This window comes from Equus asinus, unplaced genomic scaffold, assembly GCF_041296235.1.
Source record: "Equus asinus isolate D_3611 breed Donkey unplaced genomic scaffold, EquAss-T2T_v2 contig_1, whole genome shotgun sequence".
Lineage (NCBI taxonomy): Eukaryota > Metazoa > Chordata > Mammalia > Perissodactyla > Equidae > Equus > Equus asinus.
The window spans coordinates 2,731,523-2,758,691 of record NW_027224738.1 but is presented as its reverse complement, the minus strand read 5'-3'; the positions used below and the strand labels follow the sequence as shown (position 1 = coordinate 2,758,691).

Genomic DNA, 27,169 nt, shown 5'->3' with positions numbered 1-27,169 from the left:
TTTGTACTTATATTTGCTATCTCCTCTTTAATTTCTTTACAGATACCAAAAATATTTTCTATTCTATTTTCTGATAATGCAAATTTTTGAAATCTCTGTTTCCTTGTGCATGTTGTGATCTTTTAAAATTTGTTGTGACAGTGACCTCTTCCTTGGAACTTTACCTTTGGGGATTGTTGGAGCCTTAGGTTGAATGTGAGTTTTCCTGGATCGGATCTGCATTTGCTTCTACCATGTGCTTAGAAGCTTCCAATCTGGGATCACTTTTAGATATATTTTCAGCTTGTGTTTTTTATGTGAATTTGGAGCACAGATCAGCATGGAGTTACACATTTTTAGTGGGACGCTCCTCTCCCCCAGCCAGCACCATAGTTGAGATAGGTGTGGGTGCAGGCCCCATCTGCAGCTGCCACGCTGGGCTCCAGCTTTGTGTGGGTGAGGGAGGATGAATGCTCCTGAGACTTCTGCCCACCTGGACCAGCTCCAGCGCAGCCCCCTATGCTCTCAGGGCCTCAGAATGACTCTCAAGCTCACAGGTGTTTTGCAGAAGCCTCCAGGGTGAAGGCCAGCTTGAGTGCATATTTATCTCCTCTGCTCAGTTTGGTTTTGGTGTCCAATGACTTCCTGTTTTCTTCACAGAAAAAAGGTACATTTAAAAAGACTTAAAATACTGTTTTCATCTTGGCATAAGTGAGAGAATTGTTCACTGAATCTTGTCTACCATACTGCTAGAGACTGAATCTAATGCCCCAGTTTTTACATCCTCACAGAATTCTTCCTGATTTTCTAGGCTTATGATGATGTTACAATGAAATAAATAACTTAAGGCCTTCAGTATTTTCCAGTTGGCTATAGGGGCTGAAATTTCTATACAGTATTGAAGGTATAATGGGAAAGTAGGAATTACCAGCTACTAAATTTTACTGTATCACAGCATGAACCTGATTTTATACTAAATTCAGCAAGGTAGTTTTCTACTTCAAGACCACTTTTAAAAAAAATCTCTAATTTTCCTTTCCTCTCCCATACTCAAAATTCAGTTCTAAATACACAGTAAATATATGTGTATAAGGTTTCTCTAAATCATCTTTAATTTAGTTAATAATTTACTTCTCATTTATGATTTTGGAAAATCATTTTTTCACATGTAAGATTGACTTCTTAAGACAAATACTTATGTATTCTAAATGGGCACAGGAAGGAGTACAGGAGAAAGCCCTCTTGTGAGCCTCAGGAACAGAAGTACAGAAAACAAGAGAAGAGGCGCTCACACACGTGAGTCCACTTCTCAGGCAGCTGATGGACAACGATTACAGAACTCAAAACAGTGAGTCTCCAGACCACATCGTTCATTTACACCTTTCCTATGTCAATCTGTATCAGTTTTCCTGTAAATGTTTTAACTAGAAATGTGCCATAATTTGAAGGGTAAAAGTTTAAAAAAATAATAAAAAGGACAGAAAAGGTATTAAATTATCTGTTGCCTTATGAACTAGTGTACATTTTGGAACCTGGTTTTCTCCATGTGTTTTAAATAAAGTTTGAGATTTTTTTCTCATGCTAGTTTAGAAAATTAACTAATTTCAGTAAAAACATATCCAGAGTCTAAAGTATAACATACCATTGTTCCAGTTGAGAATGGTAAAATGTCTTTCATTTTCATTTCGTGAGCTTCAGAGCGTACATACACACACAGGTACATTCACACACTTCTTTTTTGAACAAAAAACAGCATTACTGAATCTGAACATCCATTTATTAATCAAATTGATATCAGCTTAATGTTTGGCTGCCTCCAAAGACCAAATCCATTCCTAAAAGACAAATATACCCCAACTCTAACAATATCCAAAATTGTGCTGAGATAAATTCTCAAGGAAAAATCTTCCAAATATTTTGTTTTTTTAAAATTGAGATTCATAATAGTTTGCATCATTGTGAAATTTCAGTTGTACATTATTTCTTGTCTGTCACCACATAAGTGCTTCCCTTCATCTCGTGCCCACCCTCCAGCCCCCTTCCCCTGGTAACCACTGAACTATTTTCTTTGTCCATGTGTTTGTTTATGTTCTGCATATAAGTGAAATCATATGGTGTTTGTCTTTCTTAGTCTGGCTTATTTCGCTTAGCAAATAATACCCTGCAGGTCCATCCATGTTGTTGCAAATGGGAAGATTTTGTCTTTTTATGGCTTAGTAGTATTCCATTGTATATATGTACCACATCTTCTTTATCCAGTCATTGGTCGTTGCGTACTTGGATTGTTTCCATGTTTGGCTATTGTGCATAGCGCTGCAATGAACACAAGGGTGCATATGTTACTTTGGATTGTTGATTTCAAGTTGTTTGGGTAGATACCCAGTAGTGGCATAGCTGGGTCACATGGTAGTTCTATTTTTAGTTTTTTGAGGAATCTCCATACTGTCTTGCATAGTGGCTGCACCAGTTTGCATTCCCGCCAGCAGTGGATGAGGGTTCCCTTTTCTCTACATCCTGTCCAACATTTGTTGTTTTTGGTCTTGGCAATTACAGCCATTCTGACTGGTGTAAGGAGATATCTCATTGTAGTTTTGATTTGTATTTCCCTAACAATTAGTGATGTTGAGCGTCTTTTCACGTGCCTGTTGGCCATCTGTATATCTACCTTTGAAAATGTCTGTTCATATCCTCTGCCCACTTTTTGATCGGGTTGTTTTTTTTTTTTGTTGAGGTGTGTGAGTTCTTTATGTACTTTGGATATCAACCCCTTGTTTGATAAATGATTTGCAAATATTTTCTCCTAGTTGGTGGGTTGTCTTTTCATTTTGTTGATGGTTTCCTTTGCTTTGTAGAAGCTTTTTAGTCTGATGTAGTCCCATTTGTTACCTTTTTCTTTTGTTCCCCTTACCCGAGTAGACACGGTATTCAAAAAGATGTGGCTAAGACCAAAGTCAAAGAGTGTACTGCCTGTTTTTTCTTGTAGGGGTTTTACGGTTTCAGTTCTTACATTCAAATCTTTAATCCATTTGGAGTTAATTTTTGTGTGTGGTGAAAGATAATGGTCTACTTTCATTCTCTTGCATGTAGCTGTCCAGTTTTCCCAACGCCATTTATTGAAGAGACTTTCCTTTCTCCATTCTTTGCTCCTTTGTCAAAGATTAACTGTCCATAGATGTGTGGTTTTATTTCTGGGCTTTCAATTTTGATCCATTGATCTGTTTGTTTTGGTGCCACTACCACGCTGTTTTGATTACTGTAGCTTTGTAGTATGTTTTAAAGTCAGGGTTGTGATACCTCCAGCTTTGTTCTTTTTTCTCAGGATTGCTTTGGCTATTTGGGGTCTTTTGTTGTTTCATATAAATTTTTGAATTCTTTGTTCTATTTTTGTGAAGAATGTCATTGGGATTCTGATTGGGATTGCACTGAATCTGTAGATTGCTTTAGGTAGTATGGACATTTTGACTATGTTTCTTCTTCCAACCCATGTGCATGGAAAATCTTTCCATTTCTTTACATCTTCCTCAATTTCTTTCAGTAATGACTTATAGTTTTCAGTGTACACATCTTTCACCTACTTGGTTAAGTTTATTTCTAGGTATTTTATTCTTTTTCTTGCAGCTGTAAATGGGATTGTATTCTTGATTTCTTTTCCTGCTAGTTCATTGTTAGCGTATAGGAATGCAACTGATTTTTTAAAATTGATTTTGTACCCTGCAACTTTGCTGTAGTTGTTGATTATTTCTAGGAGTTTTCTGGTGGATTCTTTAGGGTTTTCTATATATAGAATCACATCATCTACAAATAGTGAAAGTTTCACTTCTTCCTTTCCAATTTGGATTCCTTTTCTTTTTCTTGCCTAACTGCTCTGGCCAAAACCTTATGTGGAATAAGAGTGGTGAGAGTGGGCACCATTGTCTCGTTCCTGTTCTCAGAGGAATGTCTTTCAGTTTTTCCCCATTGAGTATGATGTTGGCTGTGGGTTTGTCATATATGGCCTTTATTATGTTGAGGTAATTTCCTTTAATACCCATTTTATTGAGAGTTTTTATCATAAATGGATGTTGGCTCTTGTGAAATGCTTTCTCTGCATCTATTGAGTGATCATGTGATTTTTATTCCTCATTTTGTTAATGTGGTGTATCACACTGATTGATTCATGGATGTTGAAGCATCCCTGCATCCCTGGAATGAATCCCACTTGATCATGGTGTATGATTCTTTTAATGTATTGCTGTATTCAGTTTGCCAATATTTTGTTGAGGATTTTTGCATCTAAGTTCATCAGTGATATTGGCATGTAGTTTTCCTTCTTCGTGTTGTCTTTGTCTGGTTTTGGTATCAGGGTAATGTTGGCCTCACAGAATGTGTTAGGAAATGTTCCCTCTTCTTCAATTTTTCAGAATAGTTTGAGGAGAATAGGTACTAAATCTTCTTTGAATGTTTGGTACAATTCTCCAGAGAAGCCATCTGGTCTTGGACTTTTGTTTTTTGGGAAGTTTATGATTACTCTTTCAAGCTCTGTACTTGTGATTGGTCTGTTCAGATTCTGTTTCTTATTGATTCAGTTTTGGGAGGTTATATGAGTATAGGAATCCATCCATTTCTTCTAGGTTATCAAATTTGTGGGCATACAGTTTTTCACAATAGTCTCTTATAATCCTTTGTATTTCTTCCGTATCTGTTGTAATTTCTCTTTCATTTCTAATTTTATTTATTTGAGCCTTCTCTCTTTTTTTCTTGTTGAGTCTGGCTAAGGTTCTGTCAATTTTGTTTATCTGCTCAAAGAACCAGCTGTTAGATTCATCAATCCTTTTTACTGCTTTTTTAGTCTATATTTCATTTATTTCTGCTTTGATGTTTATTATTTCCCTCCTTCTGCTGACTTTGGGCTTTATCTGTTCTTCTTTTTCTAGCTCTGTTAGCTGTATGTTAAGATTACTTATTTGAGATTTTTCTTGCTTGTTGAAGTGGGCCTGTGTTGCTATGAATTTCCCTCTCATGACTGCTTTTGCTGCATCCCATAAGAATTGGTATGTTGTATTTTCATTTTCATTTGTCTCCAGTTATTTTTTAATTTCCTCTTTGATTTCTTCAATGATCCAATGGTTGTTCAATAGCATGTCCACATATTTCCGACTTTCCCAGTTTTGTTCTTGTGGTTGATTTCTAGCTTCCTAGCATTGTGGTCAGAAAAGATGGTTGGGATGATTTCAATCTTCTTGAATTTATTGAGGCTGGCCTTGTTATCCAACATATGGTCTATCTTTGAGAATGTTCCATGGGCACTTGAGAAGAACGTATATTCTGCTGTTTTTGGATGGAATGCTCTATATATGTCCATTAACTCCATCTGGTCAAGTGTTTCATTTAAATCTGCAATTTCCTTGTTGAATTTCTGTCTGGATGATCTGTCCCTTGAAGTAAGTGTGGTGCTGCGGTCCCCTACTGTGATTGTGTTGCTCTTAATTTCTCCCTGTAGGTCTGTTAATAATCGCTTTATGTACTTTGGTGACCCTGTGCTAGGTGCATATATATTAATAAGTGTTATGTCCTCTTGATGGAATTTCCCTTTTATCGTTAAATACTGCCCCTCCTTGTCTCTCATTGTCTTTTTTAACTTGAACTCTGCCTTGTCTGATAAAAAGTATGGCAACCCCTGCTTTCTTTTGTTGGCCATTAGCTTGAAGTATTGTCTTCCATCCCTTCACTCTAAGCCTATGTTTGTCTTTGTAGCTGAGGTGCGTTTCCTGGAGGCAGCATATTGTTGGGTCTTGTTTTTTAATCCATCCAGCTACTCTATGTCTTTTGATTGGAGAGTTCAGTCTATTTACATTTAGAGAGATTATTGTTATATGAGGGCTTAATGCTGCCATTTTATCTCGTTTTCTAGTTGTTCTATGTTTCCACTGTTTCTCTTCCTTTGCATTTCTGACTGCCATTTCATTTTGTTGGTTTTCTAAGAGGGATTTCTCAGTTCTCTCTCTTTGTGAATTGTGGTTTTGCTCTGATTTTTTTGTTTAGTGGTTACCGTGAGGATTGTATGAAAGATATTGGAGATGAGACAGTCCATTTTCTCATAGCCTCTTATCGCCATTAACCTAAGCAAGTTCCTTCCATTTCCTCTCCCCTTCTGGGTAATTGCTGTTACACAATGCTCTGTTTTTAATTTCCTGAGTTTGTGGCTAAGTTGAAGTGTTTATCATTGCTTCTGATGCTTTCTTTCCCTTTCTCTTTTAAGTTGTAATTGAGTCTTTACCTTCCTATTCTGGTAGAGAGCTGCAGGTTTCTGATCATGTCTGTCTATTTACCTTCTTGCTCAGAGCTTTGTAGACCTTCGCCTTTTTGTTGCCAGTGTGAGGGCATCTTTAATTATTTCTTGTAGGGGAGGTCTGGTGGCAGTGAACTCCCTCAGCTTTTGTTCATCCGGGAAAGCTTTCACTTCTCTATTGTATCTGAGGAAAAGTTTTGCTGGATAGAGTATTCTTGGCTGAAAGTTTTTGTCTTTCAGTATTTTGAATATATTATTCCATTCTCTCCTAGCCTGTGAGGTTTCTGCTGAGAAATCTGCTGAAAGCCTGACGGGGCTTCCTCTGTAGGTTATCTTCTTGTACCTTGCTGCTCCTAATATTCTTTGTTTATCCCAAACTTTTGCCGTTTTTACTATTATATGCCTTGGAGAGGGTCTTTTCACATTGATAAAGTTGCGCATACGATTAACTTCGTTTATCTGTAAATCTGAAACCATCCCCATGTTTGGGAAGTTCTCAGCAATTATTTCTTTGAATAAGCTCTCTGCTTCTTTCTCCCTCCCTTCTCCCTCTGGGATACCTATAATCCTTATGTTGCTTTTCCTAATTGAGTCAGATATTTCTTGAAGAATTCCTTCATTTTGAAAAAATCTTAGTTCTGTCTCCTCCTCCACCTGTAGAATTGTTACATTTTTATCCTCAAGAAGACTAATTCTTTCCTCCATAAGATCAATTCTATTTCTTAATGATTCTAGATTATTATTTGTGTTTTTCATATCCAGAATTTCTGCTTGATTTTTTTTATAGTTTTAATCTCTTTGGTGAAGAGATCCATTTTGTTGCTGGGCTCCTTGAACTGTCTTTCTGTGTTTTCTTGTAAATCGTTGAGTTTCCTTATGATGGCTATTTTGAATTCTCGGTCATTTAGCTTGTATATTTCTGTATCTTCCATGTTGGTTTCTGGAGAATTGTCATTTTCCTCCTGGTCTGAATTGTTGCTGCAGTTTCTCATGGTGTTTGATGAACTAATCTTTTGTTGTGGCATTTGTGGTATTCTTAGGATGCAGATTCCCCCTGTTACCGCTAGCGGGGAGCAGGAGTAGTGTTTCTGGCCGTACCCCATCTGCTGGAAGCTGTGGGGGTATTATGGGTGCTTGCCCCAGCCTGGGATGCATTCAGGCACTTGTGTGGACTGTCCTTGTCAGGCGGGGCTTCCTCACTAGGCTAGGGCCACTCTTTGGTGCCTCAGGGGCACTCTGAGCTCCCCCTCTCCACCGGAAAGTGATCACCAGTGGGCTCAAAGCTACCTCACCTATTCCCACAGCTGCCTGGGACATGTTCCCTCTTTGGGAGCACTCATGTGTGCCTGGAAGTGTTTGTCCCAGCACAAAAATCTGCTGAGGTCCCTTATGATCCACAGTCCGTGGTGCTACTGAGCTTGGTGGGCAGGGCTTCCAGGCAGAGACCTGAGCTATGGCTGCTCCTTGACAGCCCTGGGGCATGGTGGGCTCCCCCTCCCCGCCAGGAAAGTAAGTGCATGTGGGTTCAAAGCTGCCACACCTATTCCCACAGTTGCCTGGACTGGTTACCTCTTTGGGAGCACAGCTGCACTGTGAGCATTCATGCACACCTGCGAAGTATTTGCCCCAGCTTGGAAATCTGCTGAGGTCCCTGTTTACGATCTGCAGTCCGTGGGGCTGCTGAGCTTGGTGGTCAGGGCTTCCCTGCTGGGACCTGGGCTATGGCTGCTCCTTTACCGCACAGGGGTGTGGTGGGCTCCCTCTCTCCACTGGGAGATCAACCACGAGTGCAGGCTAAGGGTTACCGCCGCCTCCTCTTATGGTTGCCCTGCTGCGTGTTCCCACTTTCCAGGTGCTTGCACCAGGTTGGAGTGTTCGTGTTGCATGCACAGGGTTAGCGGGGAGAACAGGGTGTGCTCACCTGTCTCCATCACTTCCTGGGGGGCCAGTCCACCCACCCTCAGATTTATAGCTGCGTGTGTCTCTCAGGCATCCTGTTGTGCTGTGTGGGTTTCCTCTGTTGGTCAGTAAGTGTCCATTTAGTTATAACTCAAAAGGGAGAGCGAGGAAGGGACTAGCTCACTCAGCCATATTGCTGACGTCACTCCTCCCAAATGTTTTAAGTAATAGCAGCTCTATGGGAATAAATTGAATTGCAAACGAGGATTCTTCCTTATAAAATGATGTGACATTTGGAAGTGTAGCTGTGTTGGCTTAAACCTTAGTTGCATTACTTAACAGTAATAACAACCAACATTTATGTAATGCTTTTCTGTTTACAACTGATTTCTCAATCACTTTTCTCATTGGAGGTCTAACATAATCCTGTGAGATAACTCTGACGCAGAAGAGGAAAAGGTCCTTAATCTCTGCTCTTTTCCTCTTTCTGACAGCTGGAATGGTGGTGACCACAGTGCTCTTGGAAGCCCTCCATGTTGAAGATGGTGGAGCTTTTCAGCCTGGGCCCCTAGTGACTGTGTGGAATAAAGACACATACCATTGTGAATTGTTCACCCAGTAACTTTTTTTTTTCTTTTCAGAAGGGAAGCCCACCCGTTTCTACTCTCCCCTTTTTTTCTTTAAGATTTTATTTTTCCTTTTTCTCCCCAAAGCCTCCTGGTACATAGTTGTGTATTTTTAGTTGTAGGTCCTTCTAATTGTGGCATGTGGGACGCCGCTCAGTGTGGCTTGATGAGTGGTGCCATGTCTGCGCCCAGGATCTGAACTGGTGAAACCCTGGGCCACCAAAGTGGGGCTTGCCAACTTAACCTCTCGGCCATGGGGCCGACCCCTCTTTTTTTTTTAAATATGGTTTTAAGGTATCCTTTTTTTGGTGAGAAAGATTGGCCCTGAGCTACCATCTGTTGCCAATCTTCCTCTTTTTTCTTGTTTTTTTCCTCCTCAAAGCCCCAGTACGTAGTTGTATATCCTAGTTGAAGATCTTTCTAGTTCTGCTGTGTGGGACGCTGCCTCAGCATGGCTGGATGAGGGGTGCTACGTCTGCACCCACGATCCGAATGGTGAAACCCTGGGCTGCTGAAAGGGAGCATGTGAACTTAACCAGTACACCACCTGGCTGACCCCACCTAGTAGTTTTTATGTGTGAGAGAAATAAACTTCTTTTTGTCCTTTAAACCATATTATTTGAAATCTTTCATTATATGACAACTTCATCTTTTACCATCTTTCTGAATTCACCCGTACCATTTACATACCATTTGTTATCACTCTATCCAGTAAACCATGTGGAGGCAAGCAAATGTTTGTCTCAGTCTTTGCAAATGAGTTGATTCAGTTGGTGTTTCCTGCAGCCTTTTTTCACTGCTACTCAATAGGTTACTTCCTTCTGTTGGTTCATTTCCCTCTGTACCTTTGAGGTTCATAACTGTCTCCTCCTGTGTTTAAAGCAATTAAAAAAATACTTAAAACTGTACATTTGCTGTCCATTTTTATACTCACTGAGCCACCACATCACGAATAAAATTTCCATTATTAGAATTAAGGGTAACAGTTCATAGGGGAAATATACAGCTTCATTTCTAGCTAATCAGCTACTGCTTGGAACAAGAACTCTCTTAGGGGTGTTTACCACTGAGTCACTATTGTAGCATTATAAATGCCTGAGTCACATACAATGTCATTACATTTGCAATACTGTTTAAAAATTAGCCTATTTAAGATATGATTCAAAGCAATAGTTGGTAAATATATCAAAGTGGTTCAGAAAAAAAATAACTATCTGTGATGAAAAACAATTCACATTCATTCATCTACTTAAATTTAAGCAATAAAAACAGAGAGGGAAGAAACCAGAAGCATTCTAGGGTTTAGGCTGTGAACACAAAGCATTTCACAGGCTCTCTATTTCTGCAGTTTTATGTAGGGCTAGCTGCTAAAATGACTGGGAAAATTGGTAGTCACACCTACTGTACAAGCTTGGGGATTAAGAATGGGAGAATTGTTAACTGAGTGACAGAGAACGAAGAGGACACGTTGCTATCATAGATTTGGAAGTCCCTTCCTTAAGGAAATGGTTGAGACGGTCTACACTTGATCACAGATTTACCTGGGTTTCTTGATCCGTAGAGGCTATGTTATTCATCTCTGTGGATGGTGCCAAATCTTCATGTTCAATTGTCTTATCTTCATTCTCCATGATTGATAATTAAGAGTAAGATGATAGAGGGAAAAGGAACAAGATCTGTTCTGAAGGAGAAACAGTATAGATATAGAATAGCAATTTGGGATTTAAATAAATGAATCAGACAGCAATTTGAGCCATTTAAAGGAATGAATTGTACTTATTTTTCCCCTTAGAACTCTGAATGGCTAAGATATTTTAGATTATTCTTAACTTTCAATTGCTAATCTTTTCTTTGATTACAATATATTATCCTATTGCTTATCTACCTTTTTATCTCTCTTAAAAAAGCCCTTGTTGACCATCATATGTTCATGATTTCTCTCCCATCCTGTTTTTTGAGTTATACTTTACACATTCCAGGCAATATTACTGTTAAATTGTCCTCTGTAATGGGCCAACTTGATGAAGCAGGAAAGCTCCAGGTAATTTTCCAATGTTGATAGAGGAAATGAGTCACCAAAGAGAAATCTATGGACTCCATCATTTTCAGAGAAACCAGAGTCACTAATTCCTGCCCGGCTCTTATTTCTGAATTAAAGTAAAAAAATACAACATTGATTGAGTAGCCACAATGTCTTAGACACTATAAGTGCTATGGTAGTCTCCTGCTGGTTATTATGGGTAACTCAAAGATTGCCAAAACACATTCTTTGTTTGCCATAGGCTTATGGTATGCCAGGAAACATAAACTTATACCAAGTAACTAAAAACTTGTAGGGCAGACCTACAAGGTTGGCTTCGTAAACACCCACTTCAACCTTTTCTCCCCTGGCTGCCCAGGCTATAGAGGCTGAAAAGCCACATAATCCAATTCTTAGCCATGTTTGCAGCTAGAGGTAGCCATGTGTCCCAGCTCTATGTAATGAGACATAAGTGGGAGTCCCTGGGAAGGGCTTTCATTCCCAAATAATAAGGGAAGGACTTTTGAGAATCATACTGTTTACTTTTCACCTCTAACATTTCCCTTTCTCCTTCCTTGGATGTAGATACACTACCTGGGGGACAGCAGCCCTCTTTCCACCAAGAGAATAAAAAGCCTTATACCAAAGAGAGTACAGAAGTGGAGTGGGTTCCCTGATGACATCCTTGAGTTGCTGCATCAGTCTTGGGCTGCCAAGCTTTGAGGTAATGGTTTAAACCACTATTAGTCAAGTTTTCTTTTTACTAGTAACCAAAGTTATTCCTAATGCAACATGTATGATGAATATTATAGTAGAGGTACAAACTACAAACCTAGGTAGGACCAAAGGAAAAATTATGTAAGATAAGGGAAAATCTAATTCAACACATATTTAAGTGCCTAATATGTGCCAGGCACTATGCTAGGCCATAAAGACAAAGATTAATTAGACAGGACTCCTGCCTCAAGGAATCATTTTCTGTTTAACAAAGTGCCAAGATGTTTGAATTTAAAATTTCAAAGAAAATTATATCCTTTCCACCACGACCACCATCACCACCACCATTTTTCTTCCTTACAAAACACAGTGTTAGCCAGAAAGGCATCTCAAAGAACCTTCAGCTTGATTTTTATTATGTATAATAAACATATGCATATATGATGACATATTATATATATGTATATATAATTTTTTGAATTAAAAAACTTATTCCAAAATTTAGACTCATAATGAGAAAGAACAGCATTTTGACAGGAAAATGTTGGGCTCAGAAAACCCTTGTCTTAAGGGCATAGAAGCATGAAAGCCAGTGGGGTGTGAGGGAAACTTTGCTGCTCCCACTTTGCATGTAGGAGGAGGCTGAGAGTAACGGGGGAGGAGGGTAGAGATTTGGAATATCACGTCCAAAACCATGGGGCTTGGCCTTTACCCTCTGTAGAGAATGACCCTTCATCTCAGAGTAAGTGACCAGGTCTGCTGGCTCTGGAGTTGGACAAATCTGGGTCTGAAGTTCAGCTCCATCATATACCAAATCGCTTAGCCTCTTTCTAACTAATTCCTTATCTACAAAATGGAGACAAGAGTAGTTCCAACCATGCACACGATAAGCATCCAACAGTGTTGGTTATAAGCCACTCATATTCCTTCTCTCTAATTATCATAAATCTCTAAGAATCCTTCTGCTTTTCCTATTAACCTTGAAGAATTTATTACTTAAGCCCATTGATTTTCTTTGACCATATTTTTTACTTCTTTCTGTCAAGGCCAGCTTCTTGATTAGGTGGATGTAACACTCACCACTGTCATTTCTTCACCTTTTTCTTTAGTAGAATTACATAGAAACTCTTGGGCAGCGCCACTAGAACTACCTCCACCAAATTCTCAAAATCAGCCAATTATGCTACTTACGAAGAGTATTTTTAAACAGCCAACAAGTACAACTGATTATTTCTAGTAGAGATAAACTATTGACTAAAATGAAGCCTTTGAGAATTTATTTTATTAATGTTATTCTGGTCCTTTTTAACATAAATGATCAAAACTTGGTGTGTTGCACAGTATATGATATTTGTGGAAATACATAGTTTTGTGTTTCAAAAAAATTTCCCTATTCTCCCCTAAACTCCACCATGAATGCTAAACTACTTATCTGCAATCAGAGCAGTATTACAAAGAGGAAAGGTAAAATAAAATGCCAGTCTTTTAGTAAGTCCAGTAAAGCAACTTACAGCTGCTCAGCTTTGTTTATTCTCTGCTGTTTTCATTTCCAAAAGAACACGTAAGCTATCGTCAGAAACCCACTTAAATTTAGAAAAATCACAAAAATGTAACTTTTACTTAAAGCAACCGTGTTCATGGCATTTACTGTTCATAGTCATTGGATCTTAAAATTACAATAGTATATCACCTATTAAGAAAGCAGTTTTGGCAAAGAAATCAGAAAATATGCAGAAATGACTTTTTTTTAAAGACTGGCACCTGAGCTACCAACTGTTGCCAATCTTTTTTTTTTTTTTCTGCTTTTTAAATCCCCAGATTCCCCCCAGTATACAGTTGTATATTTTAGTTGTGGGTCCTTCTAGTTGCAGCATGTGGGACGCTGCCTCAGCATGGCCTGATGAGCGGTGCCATGTCTGCACCCAGGATCTGAACCAGCGAAACCCTGGGCCGCCGAAGCAGAGCGTGTGAACTTAACCACTCGGCCACAGGGCTGGCCCCCAGAAATAACTTTTGAAGGGCCAAAAGAAATGTGATGAAATCCATTAAAAAGTAGAAAGTTTATACCCCTTACTCAGAGAGAGGCTCTCCAGTCCTCATTCAGAGCCCATTAACTCTTATTTTGAAAACAACTCTAATGACTCTGCTCATCTGGTTTCCAAACCCTCAGAAGATAAGACGTTATAAATTAAAACAAACGAATGAAGAGATTGTAAAGAAGCAAACTGACAACAGCACGAGTGACAGCTGACAGTGAAAGAGATGGAAAAGAGCAATCTAGGTGTACAAAACGTGGGGATAAATGTCTTTTCCACAGGAGTATTTACAGTTTTGTCCTGCCAAGTGTCTCTTCCCCTCCTTTTTTGGCAACAGCACACTAATTTTCTCTTGTGGAATCCACAGCTCCCCTAGTCTCCATCCATGGTTCATGTGAGGCTCACGTCATCCTCACCTCCCCAACCCCCTACTGCACCAATGTTCCAGAGAGGGGGACAGGCCTAGACAATGAGGAGCTCCTTCCCTGGTCACACTGACTGTTCTAGGCATGAGCAAGTGACTCATACCTGGCTAATGAGAGTCAGCTTTATGGTGTTTCCTGGAATCACTGGGAAAGAGCTTGCTTTCTTTTAGAGTTGCTAAGCCCAGACTTGCTGTTGACAATCTTTGTGACATATAAGAAAAGCCTTCCAAAGAATGATCATAGAGCAAAGCAGATTCTGAATATGCAAAGAGAGAGAGAGAGAGAGAGCTCCAGATTAATACTCATATTGTTGGTACACCTAGAAGCAGCTCCTTTCAGTTAGATGAGCCAATTAATTCCTCACCAGTTCGAGCTGGGTTCCTGTCACTTGCCACCAAATGCATCCTTCATAAGAACCTTCATACCTGAACTGCCCTGAAAGATCCCCAGTATTATAAGAGATGTTTAGAAAGGTGATTCTACATCTCCAAGAAAAAGAAAAGAAAAGAAAAGAAAATGATGTGGAGATATTTTCTGTTATTAAAGGCATTAAAATATATAATACAATTTAGAGATTTTCTTTAAAGAGAATGTTAAAATAAGCAAAAATCTGGTATTCAATAAAATAGGTGTCAGTTATCCAAAAAATAAATTTAAGTGAAATGCTCTTTTTTTAAACAATGTTGGTTAAATAAAATACTCTAGTTAATGGACCTTAATTATTTTTTCATTGTGTTCACGGAAGACTTTTGAAGTCCTCAGTCCCAGGGAAGGTTTAAGAGAGCTGTTAAGCATCTGAGATGCTGAGTATCTGGGATGGAAAAATGAAAAAGTGGGGAAATTCAGAGAAACTAGGTGGTTTCCAAGAAATTAAGAATCACAGGGTAATGGTATAAAAAAAGTTGGAAAGGTCTTTAGAAATATCCTAGTCTAATCTCTTTAACATTCAAATGAGAAAACTACTGCCTAGAGAAGCTAAGTAACTTTTTCAACTAATAGCCAATGTCAGCCAAGCCTCACAGTAAAACCGTGTAAAAACTTGTGAAATGAGTTGGTTCTTTAATCTGTATCATTGACTTCATGCATCTCTACCAAATCACTACATTATATTATTACATTTTTGCTATAATATTTTATTTAAAATCCCACTCATATATACTCATAGTTAATTCTAAGTTTGAAAACACATTCCACAAGAAGTTTGAAAACATCTTCTACAAGCAAATACAAATATTTTTATTTTCTACCTTGTATTATGTTCAGCTTTACTCTTTCCCATTGTTAGAAATGTTAATAGAGTTTATTATGAATAAAAAATTGTACTAACCTAAATGGTTGTACAACATTGGTGACAAAATGAATGGAACAAGAACTTTTGTCCTATTCTCATGACAAATATTATTTACATATTCTCAATTAATAGTTAACTGGCTGACACCTTGCCACTTAACCATGTCTTAAGATTCTAAGAATTAAGGAGGTTTTCTTTTAAAAAAATCCAGTTAAGCTGAGAGGCTTTGAGAGATTTTTATCAGAAAATTACACTGAGAACTCGGAAGATATTTTAGATAAAAGCGCCTATACACAGAAACAAGTTTTTTTCTGCTTCTCCATCAAGGTAGTGCCTTATTCAGACTGATATCACAACCTGTACACTATATTAGGAAAAAAAACCTATCCTGCGTCAAATGGTGAAATTTTATAGATTTCATAAATTCAGTAAATAACATGAATTTAATCAAATTCTGTGACTCAAATACAGATTTCAATAGAAGAAGGAGGTTTGACCTGAGCCCAGGGACGTGGCTGCTAAGACCATCTGCCTGTCCACTTGCATGTAGGTCAGTAGGTCAGGTGTCACCTGCATACACACGCCAACGGCTGCTGACTCTCTAGCATTCTTAGTATACAGAATTTCCTACAGGACTGACCCAAACACTTAGAAACAATCTTGGCTCAATTTGAGCTTTGCTTTCCAGTATTATGGATATATGCCACCAAAATCATAGAGCTGTGGACCTGAACAGTTTCCTTAGTCTTTCCTCCAAACCTGAGAGAAAACTGCACATCAAGAAGATGAGCAGTTCTGTATATGAGTATGGATGTAAATAGAGAAAAAAGGTCTGTTAATAGTAGTTGCCTTTGGGGTGGAAAATGGAATTGAAGAGGTTGAAATTTCATTTTCATTCTCTATATTTCTGTACTGTTAGGATTTTTACAAGAAGACTTTCTTACGCAATTTAAAATACACTGAAAAAATTTATGCAATTCTTAAAGCTTTAGAGAAAAGGAATACAGCTTTCCTTGGTAACACTATTTTTCAGAGATAGAATCTCGTCATTTGACTTTAGGTAACTTAATCCCACCCGCTACAATTTAAGGTCATTTTTGTTTTTGTGGTTAAGAAAATGGAGAACTGCCTAGAATCTTCTACAGCAGTTTTCAAATATTTCTTAAGCCAAAAATCTTTCACCAAATGAAACCTTTTCCTGAAACCCAACAAATGGGACAGAGAAAAGGTGGAGCTGAAGGAGCCTATCACTTGCCCTGCTCCTTCTGGCAAGTGAAGCACAATTAAAACCCTTTTGTAAACACGCTTTCACATAGAGGAGATGTTTGTTAAATCAGCCTTCTCTTTTTCAGGTTATCTTATTAATCTAAATGTGTAAAGGTGCTTTCTGCGGGCTGGCCTGGTGGCACAGTGGTTAAGTTCACACGTTCCACTTCGGTGGCCTAAAGTTCCCCAGTTCGGATCCCAGGTGCGGACCGACATGCCACTTGTCAAGCCATGCTGTGGCAGGCGTCCCACATATAAAGTAGAGGAAGATGGGCATGGATGTTAGCTCAGGGCCAGCCTTCCTCAGCAAAAAGAGGAGGACTGGAGGCAGATGTTAGCTCAGGGCTGATCTTCCTTAAAAAAAAAAAAGTGCTTTCAGTAATATTTCAGAGGAAATAAAAGAACTATGATTTGCAAATGTCCAAAGGCTTACTGCTATCGACTGAATTACTGCTAAAAGATCATTACATGGATAAAGGCTGATTATTCCTGTTGTTTGTTGTCTGTGATATGGACTGTCCAACATTTACTGGGATGTTCTTATTGAGAATTTACATATATTGCTGGAGTACAATATGTGCTGTATTCGTACATTTGAAGGAGCATCTCCAGGACTGTTCATGAAGCCTTCTATAATGATTACAATGATAAACATCACCTACCTTCGGGGTTTATCCATTCACGTGTTGAAAGGGGGGGTTCTCAGTCTCACGCAGTACTTCTATATAGAACATACAGAAACCTTCCAGTTCCTGGGTCCTGCTAACCAACTCTGATCTAAGGCTCATTTTCCAAAAGGAGCACTGCCCAGCCGTGACGAATTCAGATCAAGTGAAGAGTAGGGCTTAAAATGTCCTTGATAAATAAGTACTGAAACGACTGAGAATGTTTCCCTGAACAAGAACGACCTCATCTGAAAGTGTTAGCGTGCCAACCACATGGGACCAAGTTATCAGAGAAAAACAACTGCTCTGCTGTTTGGTTAACTGATACAGACACGTAAAGTAAAACACTGTATAATGAGATATGAATGAAAGGAAATTATCCCTAGGTAAGAAAGGACCCAGTACTTGCTTTTCTCCTTTGTAATCTCTCTCCTCACCTAGGAAAAAAGCATTTAATTGAAAGTTTAAAATATTATTTCTAGGCCTACTACAATCAGAATCTCCAGAGACTGAACCCCCCAAGTGTGGCAGACAGGACTTACTAACTACCTAAAACCACTGCTCAGGCATGCCGGTGGGGCCCTCCTCCACCCCAAGGGGTAAATCACGACTGGGCTAAATCAATCTCTCTAACACCATTCCTCTCTGCCGGCTGGTGGTTCAGAGCTGAGCGTAATTCACTCTGTCCAATGAAGTTTGTGAGCAAGGCTATTGGAGGCCACTGGGTAAGACTCCTAATAAAAAGACAGGGAAGCAAGAGAACCCTCTCCTCTTTGTGCCTTTAAATTGTGTGTGTGTGTGTGTGTGTGTGTGGAAATGGAGCTGTGGAGGGGCACTATGTTTCTTGGAACTCTAGCAGCCATCATTCACCCATGAAGAAAAAGGCAAGATTGGCTCATAGAAAGTGACCTAGAGCCTGATATCACTGGGGACCGAACAAACCCTGGACGCGCTTACCTTCAGACATCTTGTTGTGTGGGAAAAATTAAACCTGTATTTTTGAAAGTAATTTTGGCCAAATATCCTGTTACTTGCAGCCAAAAGCACCCTAACCAATCCAACAGGTGATTCTGACGCAGAGCCAGCTCTGAGAAGTTCTGATGAGGAGCAGTGATGAGGGACCTTTGGCTCACACATATCTATCTCCCTAGCTTCTTGACATGGTGCAAAATCTTCAGAGGACACACAACCAGAACACTGCCTTTGTATTGATATATCTCAACAAATAAACCGAAAATAACAATTTTAGTAGCTAAAGACCAATACCAAGGTTTTTAGGACCACCCTTTTAGTCAATAGAGATCATATACATTGTAAAGTTGTATATTTTCCCTCCCCATCCCTGAAGTTCATTTGTAATATTTGAATATCGAATTAAAAAAAATTGGGCTTATAAACATGTGATTGTTTTCTAAATTTCTACCCATGAAACAAACAAAACAGTAACACAACACCACTACCATCCCTGCCTGCACTTCCTTTTTGCTCTCTCTACTTGGTAAAATTCTATCAGTCATTCAACATTTAACTTACAAGTCACCTTCTCAATTAGTATTTCCTAACTCCACATAGACTAGCTCTGTCCCTCTTTCTTCTCTCTGAGGACTCACTCACTTATTTGACAAACATCTATTAAGCTCTTGCTATGTTCTAGTCCTTGTGCTGGGGATTCAAAAGTAAACAGTCTGACATAGTTCCTCTACTCAGAGGTTAAAACCTAATCAGAGAATGACAGATCATTCCTTAAGCAACCATAATAGAATGTAGTAAGTTTCAATTTGGGGCACATAAGACAGCAACCCCATCACTTCAAAATCAGTGACGTTCATCAGACTTTCACTGGATAAGATACCAAGATGACTGAGATGCAGTCTCTATTCTTTAAGGGAGGCACAGAGACTGATATGTGTTCATCAAACCAGTTTCCCCTGCTGCCTGCGCACACAGGTATTTGACATTTCCTAGCCTCTCTTGCAAGTCAGTGTGGCATGTTACTGAGCTCTGGCCACAGGACGTGGGCATGAACAATGTCTGCTACTTCTACTCTTCACTTGTAAGAAACCTCTCATGCAGTCTTCCACATACCCTCTCTTTTCCTGTCCATTGCCTGCAAACTAAGGACTCGACGGTCTTAGGGGATGGCACAGCCATAATATAAAAAGAGTGTGGGTTCCTGAATCACTGAGTAGAAGGCCACTAGCTGAACACCTGATTGAACTTTCCATGAGGGAGAAATAAGCTGCCTCTGTGTTGTTACTGAGATTTTGAGTTTATCTGTTATAGCAGCTAGTGTTACCTCAAGGTAATTTAATTGTGATGTGAGAAGTACAGTCACATAGTTAAACGGAGAAAGGAGGTATTGCCTACTTGGCTGGGGTCAAGCCTTGAAAGAGGACCCACTCTTGTGAAGAAAATAAAGACCAGTACAGGCAGAGAAACCACAGGATTAAAGGATGAGAGGTGAAAGAGAATGTGTCTGTAGGGAACTCTGTGTATATCTGCATCAACTACACCATAAACGGCAAGATGCGGAGTGGTTAGAGGACAATGGGATTAATCCTTACTGTAAATCCTGTGTCACTGCCTCCTAGTTGGGCCATTTGGGGCAAGTTACTTAACCAGTACAGATAAGTTTCTTCATCAGTAAAATGGTGAAAATGCCTATGTCACAGAAAATCTTAAAAAAGTACTAAGTACATCATGCAGTCCCAAAATAGTCCCCTCAATGCTTTCTCCTCCTTTTATAGGATTTTCCCTGAGAAGAAAGCATACATGTGCTGAAGGGACACTGGTAAATTCAAACCTTTCAGTCCTTCATGTAAAGCACAGAAAAATAAAGGAATGGATTTCGAAAAAGGCAAAGAGCTTTTATGATATCAACAAGATATCTTTAATAACTTTATAAAGCTGTTAAAAACTCTTTAGAACTTATCATAATTGTGCTTTCTTTAACATGCAGGATACATGACTCTAAAAACACTGAGAACACCACCGCCTCACACAAGTGCATATACAGGCAGCTCCATTCCCCACATACTGTGTTCCTAGGCTTTGTGTGCAAAAGATGTAAACCCTTTCCCCTAGAGGAAACATCTGTTCTATCATTGGGGTCTGTGAGCAGCCTATCAATTATCAATAGGACTAGGAAACAGTTGGGCATGAACCAGATACTCAACAATTTCTTGTTACAGAATACATTCTGTAAATGTTTTAAATGAAGAAGGCGTTTACATTATATTTGTACAGCAAGAGATGTCAGAGATAATCTAGTCTATGCGTAACAAACTCAAATACCTTCAGGGATAAACTCAATGTGGGGTCTGCAGCACCCGGTGAGGGCACAGCCCAGCTGAAGGCATCAGATCACTGCAGGCCCCTGGGCCTCATCTCATGTCTTCACTTCCCATCAAAAGAAACTGAAGAGATTAGGTTTAGATGACTCTTGGAGGCTACAGAGCAAACATATTAATGAGTCAGCGCAGAAAATAGAAACCACTCCAGGTATTTTAAGCAGAAAGAGATTCTACAGGGAATTGAGTGAACTGTTGAAAGGGCTAGAGAGCAGGGTCTACGCTGGGCCTCCAGGAAGGACTTCTAGAACACTAGTAACTGAACCACTGGGGAATGTACTATTTTTGCCTCAATCAGGAGACCCCACAGGGACTACAGCGTTCAAGAACAACACTGTAGCTGAGACCCAGAGAGGCTGGGATCTGGAAGCTGCCTGGACAGAGAACACAGAAGATGTTTCCCACCTCCCTCAACCACCTCCGGACAGCCAGAGAGCTGGTGCTTCAACACGACAACGCTGACCTGGCTGTCCCTGCTGCTGTAAGGCCCTCCCAACACCCACAGTTCTGGAGACTGGACACTCGCATCTCCTGCACCGTCCTTGTCAACAGAAATTCGCCAAAAATAGCAGGGAGATGCCTCTGCCTCATCCCTGCCTTCGAAATCTCAGGCAAGTCATCTACTTGCCAGACGCTAATTTTACATCCAGAACTCTACCTGCGAGGGAGTCTAGGAAATACTTTAGCTTTCCAGTTTCGCCTGTACAAAGAGGCATACAAGAAGCAAGCAGGAATGGATGTGAGGGCCAAACTTCCACATCCAGGATAGCAACTTTTGGTGTAGGCCCCAGGGCTCAGACCTACATCATCGACCTTTTCCCACTTATTCTACAATGCCTTCTAGGGAAATCCTAAAAAAAGGAAAAAATTAAAAAATAAAAATACAGGCAAAATATGCTGGAAAATATATTATGCGATTCAGTCACTTTGCTCACATCATTAGCATACCATGAATCCACTACCTAATTTTTTGTTAGGTATATTCTGATCCATTGGATTTTGAGTTACTGAATGGCAGAAACTTTATTTAATTCATATTTGTATCTCCTGTCCCCATGCCTGCGTGGCCCAGAGAAGACACACGGGTACTTGCTGAATTGAAACGTTACATTCTTGACTTGGAGAGAAACAGTAAACTAGAATTTCACGAGAGCACTTTGTAGCAGCAATAACTTCAGGCGGAGGCCCCATTAGAGAGATGGAGTGGGGTTGAAAAGGGCTTTTAGTCTTTCAGTGGAAACAGAGGTTGACTTGTCTCAGTAGGGTATCTGCCTCTCTCTATCCACTCATGTTATCCATTTCTTGACCGGAGGCTAAAGGAAATGCGGCTTCCTGCTGTTAATCTTCTAGGGCAACAAGTACACCAGCTTCTAGGGTGAGATAACAGGCTGCTGCCTGGGAAGTACAGTCACTTGACATGTTGATAGTTCTGAGAAATGCGTTCTCGGGCAATTTTGTTGTGCAAGCATCAGAGTGTACTGAAGCGGAACAAAATGTGTGACCCCAAAATGTGTTCTTTCAACATGAACATTATTTTAGGATTATTTGTAAGAAAAAAAAGACTCAGAGGTTTTTCTTGTTGCCTTCACTTTAAGCGCCTAAAAGTGATACAAAAACCTGTCTCAGGAAGCGAGCTATGTCACCTTGGTGTGACAAGAACGAGGCAGTAGAGCGGGAGGAGCCTAGAAAAGCCTGTTTGCTGGGCTCCCCTCTGTCTTCTGTTTCTGCGTGGCCAAACACTTGTTTTCCAAATGTTTGCTCCTTTTCTCCTACCTGTGAACTGCCTTCCTACCCTCTGAAGCCCCTGGCTCTCCCCACCCCCAACATCTTTTGTCTTCAGCTGAGGATGGCATTTAAGGCGAGGGCCTCGGCCATTTTGGCAAGTTACTTGTTTTCCTGGGTTTCTCTCGTGTACACACGCTATTAGGCTTTCCTTCTCCCGTTAGAGTCTCTCGTGGCGATCTGATCATAGAGCGGCCAGAAGAGCCAGAAGGCAGAGGAGCATCTCTCCGCGCCCCGCAGCGCGCACGCAGCCCCGGCGGCAGAGCCCGCACCGCCGGCTGCAGGGCCGCTGACGCCCCCGCGGGAGGCCCGGGCAGCACGGCCGCCCCCAACTCGACAGTGGTGCCGGCTCCAGCGGCGGCGTCTGGGCGCAGCGGCACCTCGGCCCACAGGAGCCACACCCTCCGGTTGTTTTAAGAACTAAAATAAACGAGAGAAACCCACGGCAGCAACAACTAACAAGTGAGCGCGCACACAGCCACGCACCCCAGGGCCGCGCCCGCCTCCGCGCCCCCGGCCCGCAAGCCCTGAGGCCCCGCCGGTTCCGCTTACCCTGGCGTCTCGGGGGCCCAGCTCGCGGCCCGCGGGGGGCCCGGCTGCGCCGCGGCTCAGGGACGGGCGGGCCCGCGGGGGACCCGGCTGCGCCGCGGCCCAGGGACGGCCGGGCGGGCGCCCGCACGCATCGCCCCAGGCGGCGCCCCGCCCTCTCGGCGCGGGAGACCCGGGCGGGCCCGCGGCCTCCACGGGTCCGGGGCTCGGCGGCGCGGCGCTGGCGGCCTTAGGCGCTGTGCGGGCGGGGAGCCGGCGGGAAGGGTCGGACGAGGCCGCGCGGGGAGGGCGGGCCGGCAGCCCGCGGCGGGGAGCCCGGTTCCCGGGCCGGGCCGTCGCGCGCTCCGGGCGCACCGCGGCGCGTCTTCTCCGAGGCGCCGCGAGAACAGGACCCTTGCAGCGAGCGGCGTGGCGGGCGGCTCGTCCCCTCGGCCGCGTGTTGGCTCGAGCCTCCCGCTGGCCCGCGTGGATGCTGCGGTGCCGGCGGCAGCCCGCGTCCCTCCCCTCCCCTCCCCTCCCTTCCGCTTCGGGTCTGCCTTCCCTGATTGACCCCGCCACCCGAGTGTGAGCCTGGGCGCGCGCCCCTTCCGGGGCATTTCCATGTCCTTCAGAAATAAAGAATTTCTTACCTGTTTTTTACTCCTTTAAGCAACTGCCAGTTTTAATCACCGCTGTTCAGGCGAGACAGACAGTGTCCAGGACCATCCCCAGCAGACAGGAGCCGCTCCTCCTCGTCTCTCAGGTGCTCCTTTGTGGACAGGATGGAGGAACCCAAGTCCCGTCCCATGACCTGGCTCAGGCCTTCTACAATGGTTATTTTCCTACACTGACTCTTCCTCCCTAAAGCTTGAAAGGCTTCTGGTGACATCCAGCTTCCTCTTACCACAGGAGTGAAATGTATTTTTCCTTTTCTTTCAGTCATATGCTCCTCATTGATCCATCAACCTGATTAATTAACCTTACTTTAGAGAACATGAACTTTTGGGCTCCAGTTTACTTTTATTGTTGACACTGTTTTATAGTTCACAGTTAGCTCTGAGAGAACTGACCCTGAGGGTCATGAGTTAATGTTAGAATCCACTGCAATTATTATAACAAAATGTTATCCTTTCATTGTCCATTAAAAATTTCCTTGTTAATATTAATTAACATTCTAAGAGAAAAGACTGCTCATTTATTATCTATATGTGCATCATACCATTTGGTCTTTTGAGGTAGCTACAAATAAAAAACAAACACAAAACGCTAAAACTAAAAGAACAAGAAAAAACTTCCTAGTACTCTCTCATACATGAATTTACTTGAACTTTTTCTTGGAACTTTTATTTTCTTTAGTTTTGTTTCCTGTTATATGATTCATTTATATTTATTTATCCAGAGACTATTTCTAAGTTTTATATCCTCCTGTCTGTTATCCTGGAATTTGGTGAAGAAATCTATACTTAATCTAAAAAATATCCCTCAAACTGATGATACTGCTGATGCAGATCAAGGCTGCCCGCTGGAGAGAAGCCCAAGGCGTCCTGGCCTACATACCGATCTACATCATCCTCCGGGAAGCACAGGACATCCTGACCTCATTGATCTGATTCTTACCCAAAGTTCTAGGACCACCCAATAACCAGAGCCACCTGCAAAGACACCATTTTAACATTTTTTTCATGATCTTTCCTTTGTCTTGTAAAGAAATAACTCACATACCTATGCCTTATAAATTTAGCCCTACCGTCAACCCATTGCAGCCCTTCACCGCCCCTGGGTCCTGTCCCCATGCTGCAGCTCTTCACCGCCCCTGGGTCCTGTCCCCATGCCTGCAGCTCTTCACTGTCCATGGGTCCTGTCCCCATGCTACTCCATGCTATTCTCTTAATAAAAGAGCACTACTGCCAGACCTCGAGAGTCCAAGAAATCTTTCTTTTGACTCCTCGGCTCGCCAAGACTGCATCACTGCGTTAGTTAACTATTATGTTTCTTAGGCTCATGTCAAATGTCATTGTTTATTTTAATAAAGATCTTTTAGTTAGACTAAGAAAATAGTACTTAATTACAAGTGATAACATCCATTAAGTATAAACACCTGATGATTATTTTTATTTTATATAACAGACCAACATATAGTTCTGAATAGTCTATAGTTCTTTTAACATAAGTTAGTGAAGCCAAACTCCTTCCTACCTTTGCTGTTCATTTATAACGGTGTAAAAATTTTAAATTAGTATCCACATACAGACCAATGCAGACCTGAACAAAAACATCTGAATATTGGGAAATAGAAATGAATACACTTTTCTTTTAAAAAACTTACTTTTTTCCTTCATATTTTAATTTTATATGCTTACAAATTGAGGCTTATTTTAAAAACTATTCTTTTGCAGTGATGTTATTAAGCTACAATGATTTCAAAAGAGATTAAAATATTTAAAGAATCAAATTCTTGTGAACAATGACATCCTTAAAAAGGGCTTGTTTTCATTAATATTCCATTAATAGGAAAGAGATGATGAGTGAGTTTTCTTCATAGCCGGGTTTACAGTGTATAGGAAGGGCCTGCCTTCCCAGCAAGGAGATCCTGAATCACAAGCTCCAGCCTCCATCAATGATGACAGGATTACCTGTGATGTAGGCAGACTGTAGTGATAAACACAAGGAGACCCAACAATTAGCCAGGTTTAACACAGGTTGTGTTTCTTCAATTTTTGTATGACTGAGATAACTAAACAATTTACTCTCCTGGTAACAGGAAACTTCACTTAACAAACAGAATTTAGGAAAATTAGAATTAAGTTTCGGGTGATTTAAAACTTCTGAGTGTTCTTGTGATCCAGAGCTAAGTGGCCTCTAGCTGGTGTTTGAGCATGTATCACATTCTACGCAGGGGCTATTAGGTATTTGGTCTCAGAATCAGAAAATTAAGCAGTTTGGTGATATATACCCATTCTCCAAATTAGGATAAAGTCGAGGCTAAAATAGTACACTTTAATTTTGAGACTCAGAACTATTCTAAACTAGCTGAGTTTTATGCCACTAATAAACTTTTGAACATAATCAAGTGTGTCAGTCATAAAGTGGTGGTGTCAATTTACAAATAGAATTGTTTTAAAAGATGGTGTATATTTAGTTGGTCAACATACACAGGTAATTCCACGAACTGGAGCATGCTAAATGTGTTTTTAAAATTTATGTGAATACTAATAATTATCTATTGAACTACAAAAAAATATTCTATACTAACTTCAGACATCTAAATCTGTGTAAAACTAAAGGAGTTAAAAATATTACTGTTTTTTCCCCACAGAATTTTTCATTTTCTAAAGAATTCAAGGTGAAGTGATCCTTGTGGTAGAGGTTTAACAGTCTTTTAACTTAAACATGGATAATAAAGACTCAAATTTGTGTTCTTAGTTTTAAACTCATCTAAAGCCTGAGACAATGGAAGAGGCAAGAAGGAAAGACATCATAATAGAAGAACAGAAATTTTTTTTTTTTAGGAAGAGTAGCCCTATGCTAAGATCTACTGCCAATCGTCCTCTTTTTTTTTTTTTTTTTTTGGCTGAGGAAGACTGGCCCTGAGCTAACATCCATGCCCATCTTCTTCTACTTTATATGTGGGATGCCTGCCATAGCATGGCTTGACAAGCGGTGCATAGGTCCACACCTGGGATCCAAACCAGTGAACCCCTAGCCACCAAAGTGCAGACTGCAAACTTAACTGCTGCGCCACCAGGCTGGCCCCAAGTTCAATATATGAAAACGGATCATATAAAGCAGATAAATCAGTTTATCAAGAAACAACCCCAATTCCCTCAAGTTTTTTTAAAAAGGCAAGTTCTCTGTTTTATATATGGACTCCTCTGGTCTCCTCTAAAAGGCCAATGGTCCTTTTGTTGCACATTTCAAGCCAGAACATTTCTAAATATTTGGTAACTTAAGTTCTGGCTAAACAAGGACAATTTAGCTTATCAGCAGTACCTCAAAATCAAGTGAGCTCTTCTGAAGATATAGATTCAGAGAAATCACAAAAGCCAATGTATGCTCCATTAATCAAATGCCTAGCAATTTCCCCAGCTATTAACAGCTGTTGTAATAGTTCTGACAAGTAGTAACTGCTCTGTCACTAAAACATTTCAACCCTTCTATCTGCCACATTCATCAACCACCTCATGTGCACCAAATCACTGTAAAGAGGAGCTAAGTGGCCAGTGACACACCTCTCTCCTGCCTGCTCCCTTTTCCTTCTTTCTGCTCACACGTTAGTTTCCAGGGCATGTAACATTTCAAGACATAACATAGGGGGAT

General features: G+C 40.8%; 1 protein-coding gene and 1 pseudogene across 10 annotated transcripts in view; both read right to left on the bottom strand.

The window, feature by feature from the left end:
- Positions 1-23,014, bottom strand: part of LOC139042841 (sodium/hydrogen exchanger 9B2-like) — a 54,532-nt pseudogene extending 31,518 nt beyond the window's left edge.
- Positions 20,516-27,169, bottom strand: part of LOC139042842 (dehydrogenase/reductase SDR family member 6-like) — a 33,610-nt gene continuing 26,956 nt past the window's right edge. For 8 of the 10 annotated variants that reach the window (XM_070503410.1, XM_070503407.1, XM_070503413.1 and 5 more), the window contains one exon: positions 24,852-25,501. In XM_070503410.1, the coding sequence (XP_070359511.1) occupies positions 25,448-25,501 (54 nt within the window). In that variant the 3' untranslated portion in view covers positions 24,852-25,447. Of the gene's footprint in view, positions 20,642-22,634; positions 22,745-23,502; positions 23,622-24,851; positions 25,502-27,169 lie in introns of those variants that run through there. The other 2 variants (XM_070503402.1, XM_070503403.1) reach the window with 2 other exon arrangements.